Genomic DNA, 15,531 nt, shown 5'->3' with positions numbered 1-15,531 from the left:
TTTATATTTTGTCTTAATTTTAATTTCTTTAATTGCTAGTAAATGTAAACTTTTGAAATGATCTTTGGCAATTTTTATTTCTTATTTTGTAAGTTGCTTATTGATGTTCTCTGCTCATTTTCTTCAACAGTATATAGAGTATTTTTATTTATTTGTTCAAAAATCATTCTAAAAATGTGTTGGATTTTTACCTAACCATTTTGGATTCAGACCTCAGGAACTATTTTTGAATGACAACCCCTCCCCCACACAGTGTACTTACTTTTTCACCTGTGTGAAACATATTTCACAGATATATCACACACATGTCTCTCTCCCTCTTTAACTCAGTCACTGGATCTCCCTCTTTATCCCATCTTTGACCTGATCATAATTAATACTTTAATCTTTCTTACTAAGGAGGCAGATTAGCTACATTGAAGGAGGGGATAAGGCAAGAATATATGTATTTTTAGAATTCTAAGCAGTGTTTGAGATGAATGATAATGTTAAATAAGTGAAATATTGAACCTATTAAAATATAATCATTGCTTATTTTTTCTGTCCTTTAGTTCTTTGCTACATAGATAACCCAAGACTAAATTTGGTTCAAAGAAATGTGCTTAAGGTGTTCCTAAGATAATGAATATATCTAAAGCAATAAGAATCTTAGATTGATTTGTCCCTCTTTTAAAGTTTATAAAATTTATTTTTAGTTCAATAATTACTAAAAGATATTAGAATTCTGAAGGGCAGCAACATTTATTACCTAACCCAATATTTAAAAAGTAGTGTTTTATATAAATATCTGGATGTGTGTACACACACAACAGTCATTGATAAATGGCTAGAATTTACATCATGCATTGTATTAAACAGGTGGTTCATATAAAAATGGTAACACCTAGAGGTATAATAGAAAAAAGCTGTCAAGGACCTCGTATGTCAACAGGCCCTGATATCCATCACTTCATCATGGGATCTGAAGGTAAATATAACTGCAAATTTATTATGAAAAATACATGTTACTGACTCAGTTTTGTGAGAATCTGTGATATTGTGATATCAGATATTTGAAAGACATATTTATTTAAATAATGATATTTTTTAAGTTTCATTACTTTAGTACTTCATAAAGTTTTTATTATGAGAACATCTTATTAAATTTCCTTTTACATTTTACTTTTTTATAGTTTTAGAGACAGCTTGGTCTTTTGGTTTTATTTGATTTTTCTTTTAGAGTTTTTAATATTAAGAAAAGTAGTTGTTAGGATTAAAAATATTCTTTAATGTCTGAATAATTAGGGGTAAAGGGCTGTTAAAGTGTTGTTTCATGTCTTGTCTTTCTATAATTATATCTGTTATTATTGCTATTTGCTTTAAGAAGTGGAATTTAAAATTCTCTTGATTCATATACTTTTAAAACTTATGTTGGTCTTTTATTTATTTTACTACTGAAATGGTATTCTTTGCTTGGCTACTTGATGTTGTGTAGATTAGAATGTAGTTCTCTATTTTATTCCAAATATTTAATTCCTGTACCAATCAGAAAAAATGCTAATCTTCCTTCTGTTTTGCAAATTAACTATTATGTAGGCACTGTGAATTAAAGGTGAACATGTGCTCATTTTTTAATTCTTAGAATGGTAGAAAGGGAAACTCCTTAAATGCAGAGAAAAAAGATAAAACAGGGTTTCTAAATTAGCAGAGGAACTCATTACTAACTTCAGAAGGTGGTACAAGCTGAAAAAAAGATGGAGTTTGGAAACATTTAGTTATATGCATGGATAAAAACAGTTTGTAATAACCTAGAGGGGTAAATTCTAACTTTTGACACTAATATCAAGGAGGGAAAAACACATATGTGTCTTAGGACATGCTAGAGGTCAACTACTGAGTTATGATCAATGGAATAGTTAGATCTTTTTCATAACAACTAATAACAAACTTGTCAAGATATCTCCCCAGTTTACTCTTTAATTTTCCAATTTTTATTTTTTATATTTTTAATTAAATTTATTGGGGTGACATTGGTTAATAACATTTTATAGGTTTCAAGTGTACAAATCTAGGACACATAATCTGTATATTGCGTTGTGTGCCCACAGTCACGTCTTCTTCCATCACCATGTAGTTGACCCCCTTTACCCTTTATTACCCCCATTCCCCTTCCCTCTGGTAACCACCATACTGTATGTTGCCTGTGTCTGAGTTTTTGTTATTTGTTTTTCTTGTTTGTTCTTACTCCTTTTCTGATCAGTATACTCTTCTAAGGAAAAACAGAACAGTTTTAATGACAAAAATCAATTGTTAAATTCCTTTAAATAATACAGTTCTCTATTATTTTGGGACTTTTTGTACTATTGCATCATCTGAAAAGTTAACTAAAAGTATATAACTTTTTCCAATAGATGTCAAATTGAATAACAGGTATCAAAAATGACAAATATAAATTATCTTTTCAAGTAACCACTTTAGACATTTTAAAAATCCCATTGATTAGCATTTTAAAAATTCTGGTTGCTATGTACTGTGCTGGCACACTCAGGACACAGGTAATAATAGGCCATAATAATACAGATTGACAAATTCTCTGATAGAAGTAAACACTGGAAAATATAGGCAAAAGGTCACATGAATGGGTATTAGGAAGACTTCCCAAGAGAAGCCATGGTCAAAGTGGTCCTTGAGGGTTGATAAGGAGAAAGTAATTTAAGACAAGGTTGAGAGATAAGGTGGGAGAGAATTGTCCTGCAGAGAAAACTGTATGTGGTCAGCCTTAGAAGTAAGAAAGAACCACGTCTGCTTTATGAAGCTCTCAGTTTTTCGGTAGAATAGGAACATAAGATTTAATTGTAGGGTAGAGTGGGCAGCAGGTTGAAGGGCAGAGTGGTAAAGGTTATAGGGTGGTTAGAGATAATACAATCTTTATGCCTTTTTAAAAATAGTTTGAACTTTATCTAAAAGATTGGACTGCCTCCCTCTAGTTCAGGGGTCGGCAAACTCATTAGTCAACAGAGCCAAATATCAACAGTACAACGATTGAAATTTCTTTTGAGAGCCAAATTTTTTAAACTTAAACTTCTTCTAACGCCACTTCTTCAAAATAGACTTGCCCAGGCCGTGGTATTTTGTGGAAGAGCCACACTCAAGGGGCCAAAGAGCCGCATGTGGCTCGCGAGCCGTGGTTTGCCGACCAGTGCTCTAGTTAATTTTTGAATAAATTTAAGAAAGACAAACTCATTAATATAATAAATATGCAAAAGAAATATGATATATAAAAACATATGCTAAGGTAAATTACTGTATTTAAATGAAATTTTATTATAATTGTGCATAAAGAATGCCATAATGATTTAAGAGGGTGAACTGTGAAATCTATTAGATATGGATTTCAATACTTATGTTTTTGTAACTTTGTGTAAATTACGTAACTTTCTATTCCCAGTGATCTCAGCTATAATATGAGGATAATAAAGTAAAAATCTTTATAAGCTTTTTGTGAGGATTAAATGAGATTATGCTAAGCAGTTTATAAGCATGTAGTAAGTACTCAGTAAATGTTAAATTTATCACTATTATTGTGACTTTATTATTTTGGCATTAATGACCTTTACAAGTGTATTTATGGTCCCTAATCCCCATGTCTGTATGTATGTGGATGTAAAGTCATCATAATATAGGCCAGGAGATAGCATGATTGAGGAAGTAATTTTATGTGAAATCATATTCTTTTATAAAATGTATTATTATTTGCTGTTTTAAACTATCTAAATAATAACCTCCTGCCTTAACTGTGAATCATAAACTTTTCCTTGAGCTTTAATATTTTTCTTTTGTTGCAGTTAAATCATTTGAGGACAATCTTGAAAGCATTATCATTAAACTTCCCCTATTTTACTAAGTTACACATGTGATTAACCACTTTAATGTTTTTGTCTTGTTTGGTGTTATGAACTTCTTGTATTTTATTTTAACAAGTAGCTCTCATTTTAAATGCTCTAACATGATCAATATAATGAAAATTATAATAAATAGTGAAAGCATTTGAAATGCTTTGTATTCTTTTTCTGTGTATGGAGTTTACTAGTAACTTACAATGATTTGCTTTTCTATTTGGAAAGTGGTTAAATTAAAACAAAAATTTTTTTTGTTTAAAAAAAAAACACTCCCATGACCCACCTTTTAAACCTTTTCTGTAGGATGAAATAGGTTAAATGCTTACTGTAGGTTCTTTTTTTTGTAGTCTTACTAGTCACCTTTTAGTTAAATAAAGCTTATCCTTTACTGGATTCCTCAGGAGAGGCACAGATGTATAGCCCATGAGTTCTGGAATGTTCTAAACTGGTTTTCTATGGCCTTAATACTTGCAGGTCAGTTTGAGTGGATGTAATATTCTTAGGTCACACTTTCTTGCCTTGTTTTTTGAAAATGCTGCTCCACTGTTTGTTGTTTTAAAGAAACCTGTTGCCAGCTTTCTTGCTTTTGTAACTTGTTTCCTCTTTTTGCCTGGAGGCCCTGAAAATTTTTTGTTTCATTATTGTTAAAATTTACTGCTTTTACAACTCAGAGTTTATTGTCCTGTGTCATTTTGCTCTGGTACCTAGTGCACCATTTCTATGTAAATATTCAGATCTTTTTTATTTGTGGAAAAATTTTTTGGATTGTAGTATTAAATATTAGGGGTTTTTCCCATTGTTTTTATTTTTCTTATATATATATCTGATTTCCTTTCCTTCTTTTCCATTTCAACCACTGTTTCTCTGACCTTTTTTCTGGATTTATTTTTTTATTTCATTTTCATTTTCTAATTATTTTTCTATCTTTCTTCAATGCCCTTTATTAAATTTTCATTTGAATCTATTTTCGGTTTTCTTTGGATGCCTTATAAATTAACCTTCATTCTTTATGTTTTTTGTTGTTGTTGTTACTGTTCTGTTTCTTCCCTGAGTTTGATCATCTCTTATTTTATTTCTTGTTTTTTGTCCACTTAAGTTTTTAGTATTTATATTTCTGATTTAGGAATTTTTTCATATCCCCAAATACTTGTTTGACAATATTTAATTCAGTTTGAAATGTGTTACAGTTTTTAGAATCATGGTTGGTTTGGGGAGGGGGAGCTTTTAACCCACAGAAAAGCTTTTGTTTACATTTTCTGATTTTTTTCCAATAGGCTTTTATGGATTTGGTCTGCTTTTCTGTTCCTGTTTATTATTTGGAAAGGATTCCTAGTTTGAGAGTGGTTTTTTTGTTTTGTTTTGTTTTGTTTTGTTTTTTTCTGTCACTTATAACCTCTTTTGTGCTTCTTGCTTTATGGATGATGGTGGTTTTGTTGATAAAAGGCATGACATGCCTTGTGTCTCTTTCATTTCTATGAGATTTGCAATTTTTCTTTTTTATTTTATTCTTCTCTTTCACTGCTTTGTCTCCAACGAGTACCACTCTTCTCAAAATATGATGCTCCCTTGAAGATACTCCCCTTGCTTCTCCAAGGCTGCCGTTTCTGGTTCTTCCCATTTTTAAACCCCTCCAATAGCCAGGGCTATGGATTACCAAACCCTGTACAATATTTTGACATTTCTGTTGCACTTTGGCATTCTGGGGTTGATTTTTGTCTGTGCTTCCTCCAAGTCCTCTGCTACTCTGTACTCTTTCTTTTGCAATCTTTTAAGCCTCCTCTTATTTTCTGCTCTTACAAGCTTGTAGCAGCTGGAAGGCTGTAGAGGTCTTTTGGAATTTTTAAAAAATTTCTACTTACAGGTATTTTGAAGGTCATAATGTTTTGTTTGTTTGTTTTGTCTCCTTGTAATACTGAAAGTGTAGTTCCTGAGTGGTTTTACTTGTTTTTCCTTGAAATTTATTATTTTTGAGTATAAGATTGATTTTTTATGGTTTTTTTGGAGGGTAAAGTAGAGGGAGAGGATTCAGAATCAAATGACTGCCATTCTTCTCTGCCTTGAAGTCACCTGAAAGTATATTTTCAAATTATGAAAGATTTTATTTACTTCAAGCAAATACTTATATTTTATCTACCTAATAAAAGAGTAACATGCTAATTGACCGTGCCTTCGCCACACCCACCAGCCAATCAGGAGTGAGTATGCAAATTAACTCAACAAAGATGCCGGATTAATTTGCATACCAGGCGCTGAGCACAGGGCGGGAAGCTTGTGTCATCGCCATTGTGACGAAGCAGGCGTTCGCAACACCCCAGCCACTCATGGCCTCTGGGCAGCATGGGAAGGCAGAAAGGCTGCTCTGGCCAGAGCGAAGGCAGTGCCAGCAGCTAGGAGAACGAAGGCCCATTCTTGCATGAATCTTCATTCATGCATTGGGCCGCTAGTATTAAATAACAATTGAAGCATTTAATTTTCTTTATTTTAAAAATATGTTTTTATTGATTTTTATTGAGAGAGGAAGGGAGAAGGATAGAAACATGGATGTGTAAGAGCTGCCATGATAGATCGGCTGCCTCCTGCATGTCTTCTACTAGGGATTGAGCCCACAACCCAGGCATGTGCCCTGACTGGGAATCCAACTAGGAACCTCTTGGTTCATGGGTCGATGTTCAACCACTGAGCAACACCACCCAGGCAAAGCATTTAATTTTCTTCAAAACATATTTGAAAATTATAAAAAAAATGTTTTTCAATTTTATTTATTAAATTGATTGGGGTGACATTGGTCAACATGAACATATAGGTTTTAGGTGTGGATTTCTATGTTATAAAATCTGTATATTGCACTGTGTGACCACCATCCAAAGTTGAATCTTCTCGTCACCGTATATTAGGACCCCTTCTCTCCCTACCCCCTTTCCTCTGGCAACCACCACACTGCTCTTTGTGTTCATGAGTTTCAGTTTTATATCCCACATATGAGCAAAATCATATGATTCTTAGCTTTTTCTGACTGACTTATTTCACTTAGCATAATGTTCTTAAGGTCCATCCATGTTATTGCAAATGGCACTATTTCATCCTTTCTTATGGCTGTGTAGTATTCCATTGTGTATATGTACAACATGTTCTTTATCCAGTTCTCTACTGCAGGACATTCTGCGCTAGACATGTTTCCATGTCTTGGCCACCATGAATAATGTTGCAATGAACATAGGAGTGCATATATCTTTGCAAATACATGATTTCAAGTTTTTTGGATATACACTGAGTGGCCAGATTATTATGATCTCTGAATGCATAATAATCTGGCCACTCAGTGTGTATTACATATATAGATATAGATATAGATATAGATATAGATATAGATATATAGATATATAGATATATAGATATATATAGATATATATAGATATATATAGATATGTCTATATATGTCTATATATGTCTATATAGATATATCTATCTCTCTCTCTCTCTCTAGATATATACATATATATATATCTATATATAGATATAGATATATATATATGAGGCCCAGTGCATTAATTCGTGCATGGGTGGGGTCCGGCCAGCCTGGCCAGGGGGAGGGGACATGGGGTTGGCCGACCTGCCTGCTGGTCGAACTCCTGGTCGAGGGGACAATTTGCATATTAGCCTTTTATTATATAGGATATACACTGAGTAGCCAAATTATTATGCATTCAGAGATCATCATAATCTGGCCACTCAGTGTATATCCAGGAGTGTGATTGCTGGGTCATATGGGAGCTCTATTCTTAATTTTTTTGAGGAATCACCAAACTGCTTTCCATAGTGGTTATACCAGTCTACATTTCCACCAGCAGTGAATGAGGGTTCCTTTTTTCCCACAACCTCTCCAATACTTGTTATTGCTTGTCTTGTTGATAATGACATCCCCTTTTTTACCCCATTGACCCCTTCTAATCTGCACCCATCACCCCCTTTCCCCCAGGCCTTTACCACACTATTGTCTGTGTCCATGGGTTATGCATATATGCATATAAGTTCTTCCCACCCACCCACCCTGCCTTCTTTCTGAGATTCTGCAGTCTGTCCCATGTTTCTATGTCTCTGGATATATTTTGTTCATCAGTTTATTTTGTTCATTAGATTCCACATATGAGTGAGATCATGTTATACTTGTCTTTCTCTGACTGGCTTATTTTGCTTAGTATAATACTCTCCAGGTCCCTCCATGCTGTCTCAAAGGGTAAGAGAACCTTTTTTTACTGCTGCATAGTATTCCATAGTGTAAATGTACCACAGCTTTTTTATCTATTCATCTACTGATGGGCACTTGGGTTGTTTCCAGTTCTTAGCTATTGTAAATTGTGCTGCTATGAACATAGGAGTGCATATATTCTTTCTGATTGGTGATTCAGGTTTCTTAAGATAATATTCCTAGAAGTGGGATCACTGGATCAAATGGCAGTTCCATATTTAATTTTTTGAGGAAACTCCACACTGTTTTTTGTAGTGGCTGCACCAATCTGCATTCCCACTAGCAGTATACTAGGGTTCCTTTTTCTCCACATCCTTGCCAGCCATTTGTTGATTTGTTGATGGTAGCCATTCTGACAGATGTGAGATGATACCTTATTGTCATTTTAATTTGCATCTCTCTGATGATTAGTGACTGAGCATTTTTTCATGTCTCTTGGCCAACTGTATGTCCCCTCTCGAGAAGTGTCATTTTTTAATTGAATTGTCTTCGTTTTGTTAAGTTGTATGAGTTCCTTATATATTTTGGATATTAACTCCTTATCAGATGTATCATTGCCAAATTGTCCCATACAGTGAGCTTCCTTTTTATTTAGTTGATGGTTTCTTTTGCTGTGCAGAAGTTTTTTATTTTTATGTAGTCCCATTTGTTTATTATCTCCTTAGTTTCCCTTGCCCTAGGAGTTATATTGGCAAACATATTGCTACGAGAGATGTCAAGATTTTGTTGCCTGTGGTTTCTTTTAGGATTTTTATGGTTTCACAGCTTACATTGAAGTCTCTATGCAGTTTGAGTTTATTCTTGAGTATGGTGTGAGTTGGTGGTCCAATTTTTTTTGCATATACCTGTCCAATGTTTTCAACACCATTTATTGAAGACATTATCTTTACTCCATTGTATGCTCTTGCCTCCATTATCAAATATTGAGTGTAATGGCTTGGGTTGATTTCTGGGTTCTCTGTGCTGTTTCATTGACCTATATGCCTGTTCTTATGCCCATTCCATATTATTTTGATTTCTATAGCTTTATAATATTGCTTGAAATTAGTAAGTGTGACACCTCTGGTTTAGGATTTCTTTTTGCTGTTCAGGGTTTTTTGTGGTCCCCACCACCATAAATTTTAGGAGTGGTGTGTGTGTTTTTTAATTTCTGTAAAAAATACCATTGGAATTTTGATAGTGATTGCATTGAACTTGTAGATGGCTTTTTCTAGTATTGACATGTTAACAATATTAATTCTCCCAATAAATGAACATGGGATACCTTTCTACTTACTGTTCTTGTGTCTGATTTCTTTTATCAATGTCTTATAGTTTTCAGAGTAGGGATCTTTCACCTCACTGGTTAAATTGATTTTTAAGTATTTTATTGTATTAGATGCTGTTGTAAATGGGATCAATTTATTTGTTTTTTATAAAATTCATCGGTAGTGTATTTAAACGCTATTAATTTTTGTATGTTAATTTTGTATCTTGTAACTACTGAATTTATTGATTAGTTCTAAGCTTTTTTGTTGAGTCTTTAGGATTTTTTCTATATAAGATCATGTCATCTGCAAATAGAGACATTATTACTTCTTCCTTTTCAATTCTGATGCCTTTTTTATTTTTGCCTGATTGCTCTAGCTAGGACTTCCAGTATCCCCACTGTTCCTACCCAGGCAAATTAACTGACCTACAGTTTTGCTTACATCTCTAATAAGTTTACCTATTTCCTTCCATTTTCTGCTATTTTACAGAGTTTCATTACATAAGCATGATCGATTAAACCGGAGGTGGGGGGGTGGAGGGGGAATGTCCAACCCATGGGCTGTATAAAGCCTGAGAAATCATTTGGTCTGGCCCTGCCAAGGCTTTAGGGGTGAGTTAATTAAATGTTTGACCAAATATAGCAGGCTAATTTTTAAGTTGATAATTTTGTATGGCCCCGAATGATGTTATAAATATCCAAATAGCCCTTGGCAGAAAAAAGGTTCCCCACCCCTGCTAAATGAAAGGAGCCAATTAAAAGACCACGTATATTAAGATTCTATTTATATACAATGTCCAGAATAGGAAACTTTATAGAGACAGAAAATAGATTGGTGGTTGTCTAGGGCTGTGGTGTGTGTGTCAGGGGAGTAGAGAGTAGGAAATAGAGAATGATTGTTTGATAGGTTTCTTTTTTGGAGTGATAAAAAATGAACTTAGATTATGGTTAATAAAGTTGCATATATTGAATTTTATACTTTAAATGGGTGAATTTTATGGTCTGTGAATTATAATTCAACAAAGATGCTAAAATAAAAGAAAATCTAGTCACTTGTTATCTTTTAAAATGGACAAGATATATCTTTTTTTTATATAATTGGGCCAAAATTGCAGAGATTTGTGATTTTACATGTCATATTTGATATCTCAGTAGGAAATCTCCTCTATATGTGATCTAATGTAATATAATTTACTTTTTATGGACTTAGTACTTTTTAATCTTTAATTATATATTGACATTTTATTTTTATTATACATTTATTTGGAGCTTTGATTTTTGTGATACTTTTTATTTTAAGTGTTGTAGTGAAGTTCTACAATTTCAAAATTTTCCCTTTTTTATAATTCGCAAAAAGTTTAATAGTATTAATAATTTTTATCATTAGTACATCAGAAACCACTGATTTGAAAAGCTTGACTTGTGAATACAAGTGGTTTTAACCATGTCTCTTCAAATATTTTAGTATAGATATATAGATCATGTAGTTATATTTAACTTGTTTATTTTCTCTGATTTGCCCCCCACTCCTTCATGTAAGAAAGAAAAGTATTTGTTTTATTGGTGGTCCTCTTGTGCTGTATATTTATGATAAGTTTTGTCTATTAAATATCTGGGTTTTTGGTTTCATACAAGGGCATCTCCCTTGCCTTTGTCTTTCCTTGTATGAATTCTTAAGAAAAAAGGCAAGTTGTAATAGTCCCTCTAATTTCTTCTATCACCTTAAGTGCTCATGGAAAGTTCTTTTTGTCCCCAATAAATTGTTCTTACAGTAAAAATAGGCACAAATATTAAAATACACTTTTGTATGAATGCATATAAGATACAAAAACCTGTTGCTTTTCAAATATATTTTTCTTTTAGTAAGTTGTAATACTTTAAAAAATTATATTTTTATTGATTTGTGAGAGGAAGGGAGAGGGAGAGAGAGATAGAAACATCAATGATAAGAGAATCATTGATAGGCTGCCTCCTGCATGCCCCACACTAGGGATCGAGCCCACAAACCCTGGCATGTACCCTGACCAGAATTGAACCATGACCTCCTGGTTTATAGGTTGATACTCAACCACTGAGCCATGCCCGTCGGGCATAAAACTATTAAAAAGTAACCTTCTTGGAGAAAGGTTACCTTAAAAAATGTTTTAAAATATTTATATATAACCAAGAAAAATGTATTCTATAAACTTCTTAGAAATTAGAAAATTTGCTTAGTTTTTCTAGAAAAACTTGAGTAGCCATTATTCCCACAGAATAGATTAAACAGATTTAAATATGAATAATAGAATAAATTAATTGAGTAAATAGATAAAATAGATTTAAATATGATTTAGAAAATTGGCATGTGACATATTGGATTATTCCCCCTTCTTTTTCAGGAACTCTTGGTGTGATAACAGAAGCTACAATAAAAATCAGACCAGTCCCTGAATATCAAAAGTATGGCTCAGTAGCTTTCCCTAATTTTGAACAAGGAGTAGCCTGTTTAAGAGAAATTGCAAAACAGGTAACCAACAAAACAACAAAAATAAACCCACACATATATACTTATATTTAAAATACTGCATAATTGATTTTTATATGTCACATATAATCTTCATATTTTATTGTGTTATATTTGTGATTTTTTACCCAGTCCTATATGAAATGGTAATGTTGTAAAATCATCCCGTTAAGTGCAGCTGCTATTTTTTTAAAGTAATTATACATCTACTTCATGGTTTAAAGAGTGTTATACAATTTTAAGCCAAGGTAAGAAATATACTTGGGTTGATGGCTTCTAATGACTTTGCCTTTTATTTAATGTTATGTTTTCTTAAGTTATTTTTGAGTAAGATGGTTTGTTATGAATTGAAGCAATATTTAATTTTTCTTAAATTAAGACATCTGGTGAAATTAAAATAAATAGCTGAATATTAATGGCCCAGACATTTAGAAATTATATATAGGTAGTTAAACTTTATCAGTTCTTAGAATGTGGTGCTACCAGGCCCTACTTTATTTTATAATATTACCTAATCTATAGCTTAAATTAAGTATTATAATTTAGTATAGCATAATATAATATATTTAGTAAAAGAATTCCCTTTTATCCCCTCCCTTATTAAAAAAGGGATATATTTTCAAGGGTTTTAAAAGACTAGGTAATGCAATTAATGCAATAAAATTTATTTAGTTCAGTGTATCAATGTGGAAATTCTTCCATTTCTTTAGGCATTTGATTCATTATTTGAACTACAATGGTTTGTGAAAAATAATTATTTCAACATTTCCTAACAGGATTTAGTTAAGGGAATATACTTCACCTTCTTCTTGCTTTCTCCAAACTCCTGGAAGTCTTTAATACTTCAGTTATACTGGACTAGAATCTTGACGGCAATGGAGTTTTCTAATGTTACATATCATAGGTTATCCTGCAGTTTTCCAGAGCAGAGTAGAGGGAGGATCTGGTAAGGCAATGGAATTTTACCAAGCGAGTATTCAATATTTATTGTAGACTTTATAAGGTACTCAAATGAAAAGTAGTGAAGAGTCCTATCTTCCAGCTATCCCAAGAGAATCACTATGAATGTTTTAAAGAAATTTAAGATAATCAAAAAAAAGTTACATTTATCCACATATTTACCATTTTCATGCACCCAGTTTTACTTTCTGAGACACTCATTCTTTCTATTAGTTTCCCACTTTTAGGAAGGTCAGCTATATGGACTTCTTACTAATCTAACAGTTGACAAGGATAATTTTTATAATTTCAAGTAGCTTCAGTCACTTATCATTTAGATTGCTTCTCCCATCAAGAATTAGTCAGATACCCCTAATATTGATGGTCTTACTCCTGGGTGCAGGGGAGAGTTTAAAAAGAAGTATACTCCTGGAATGAACATTCTTAAACTTGTGGCAGGTTACTTTGGTTGGGTTAAAGTGTAAGTGAATACTAAGAGTTGAAATCCTTAAGTGCTCTTAATTTACTAGAACTTTGGGGATAGATAGTATTTTGCTATGTGTTTGCTAAAATCATGATATGGTAACAGTATATTTAAAAGTAGGATGGTTGAATAAAGGAGGAGTTGAAGATAAGTGTTAGGAGTAAATATCAGCAATGAGCACTATAGTTCAAATGTGTTCTTATACTGAAAGCATCACTTAAAGGTCAAGGATAAACCTATATAATTTTATTAACCAATGTCACCCCAATAAATTAAATTAAAAAAATAAACTATGATGGATTTCTAAGAAAAAATTTTTAAGATACTACAGGTACTGAGAAATAAAAGAGCTACTTGAAAAGCATTATGGTTTTACCTCTGAGTTAATACGTATAAAAATGGGAAGCTAGTCCATAAGTAGATTATATTTTCTTGTTATTTCAAATCCTCCTTAAAGAATAATTTTTTTTAATTCTAGTATTTTTACTTTGTATTATAATTTATTCTTTGTGTTAAGTACTTTTATTTACTTTTTATCTTTGTCCAGCTTGACTATTTTCTCCCAAAAGCTTTATCATTAAAGATATAGTTCAGATTATCTCTTGTTCAAGTTTTTAATTTATTATTGCCTTAATATTTTATAGCAAAGTAAACATAAATGCCAAATTAGATTTTAAAAATAATTATATAATTTATAAAACTAGTCTGATTTGTATGTATTTTTAATAAAATATCTCAATGAGGTTACATTCAGTCTATATTGATTAATTCTGCCCCTGCACAGTATCTCCACTCTGTGGAACACAGATTTAATGTTGTTATATGGTCTTTGGAGTAGAGGAAGACATATTTTAAGCATTTCTGAGTGCTCCATCTGGTTTTTCACATTTTAAATACTCCCATGTAAATATATCTAGGTTTCATTAATGCAAAAAATATACAAGTGTATCAAAACCTTAAGTTTATAATTTTATTACAGTTGAAATGTTGAATTTAAACATAAATAATTGGTGCAATCTGATGTCATTTTTGTTACAATTTAATATGCCCTGATAGAAAGTAACAAAGAACTACTGCTAATGAAAAGCAAGGAATGAAATTTTCCTTCCTCTTTACATGAGCCAGTAAAAATTGTCCTTTAATTTATTTTAAAAAACTCTTTGGATATTCACACAGTGACCAAAAATCTAAATTTACTACACACAAAGAACTATATGAATTACCTTAGAATAAATAAAGGTAATAATTGATAGAAAGTGCCACCCTGAGGTTAAAAAGCAGATCAAAAAGAAAGCTCCTTTTAATCTATAATTTCAATAATTTGGTCTTTTGTACTTAATAATAGACAATTTTTAGAGATAAATACCATGTGACTAGAAAGCTTGCCTTACGTGAAACAGATTAAAAAGCCTAGATAGGTAACATTTTATTCTCAAATATTGCTCTTCTGGGATGGGTTGAAGAGATCAACCAAAGAACTTGTATGCATATATGCATAACCCATGGACACAGACAATAGGGTGGTGAAGGCCTGGGATAGAGGTCAGGGGCAGGCTAGAAGAAGTTAATGGGAGGAAAAAGGGGACATATGTAATACTTTTCAACAATAATGATTTAATTTTAAAAATATTGCTCTTCTGAAAGAAACAAGTAAGTTACTTCACTGTTTGGGGAATTTACACATTTTGCTCCTATTACAATGCACATGTAGGGAGGCATTATTGTTTACCTTCCCTGGAAATGGGTAAATGCTAGCATTATAGCATACGGACATTTACATAATAGTTTATAGAATGTACAAATGTTACATGTCAAGAATGTTACTGTATGTGCTTCCCTGCTTTGTAAGAGTATTTTCAAGCAGAAAAAATTGAGAAAGTTACCAGATTTTGGCACTAGTCATTGTTCATTTTGCAATTTGGATTTTCAGTTGATAGCAGAGGAATTAAGATCCATTAAAATAGACGGTACATGCTTTATGATTGTGCCAAATTCCTGATTGAATAATGAGTTGGCTGCTTATAATTCTTCACTGTCACTTTATAGCACTTCCACTTTGCAGTATTTTCAGACTTTGAAATGGGAAACTATTTTGGATGAATACCTTTTGGAAAGGAGCATATGTGATTGTTCATAAATAGAGAAGGGCTCTGTGTGTATTTTCATCACTGTTCTTACTGAAGGAAATAAATTGAGCAACATTATACTGGCAGCGGAAGGATTCTGCTAAAG

At 32.4% G+C, this 15,531-nt stretch overlaps 1 protein-coding gene across 4 annotated transcripts in view; it reads left to right on the top strand.

Moving 5' to 3' along the window:
- AGPS (alkylglycerone phosphate synthase) overlaps window positions 1–15,531 on the top strand; it is a 147,798-nt gene that overhangs the window by 72,959 nt on the left and 59,308 nt on the right. For 3 of the 4 annotated variants that reach the window (XM_080668775.1, XM_080668772.1, XM_080668773.1), the window contains 2 exons: window positions 859–967; window positions 11,752–11,879. The exons of the other annotated variant lie outside the window; for it this stretch is intronic. In XM_080668775.1, coding sequence (XP_080524901.1) covers window positions 859–967; window positions 11,752–11,879 — 237 coding nt within the window. The remainder of the gene's footprint in view (window positions 1–858; window positions 968–11,751; window positions 11,880–15,531) is intronic. 4 annotated transcript variants of the gene reach the window in all.

The sequence above is a fragment of the Plecotus auritus genome, assembly GCF_963455305.1.
Source record: "Plecotus auritus genome assembly, chromosome: 5".
Taxonomy (NCBI): Eukaryota; Metazoa; Chordata; class Mammalia; order Chiroptera; family Vespertilionidae; genus Plecotus; species Plecotus auritus.
This window is presented reverse-complemented; position numbering and strand designations above follow the sequence as displayed.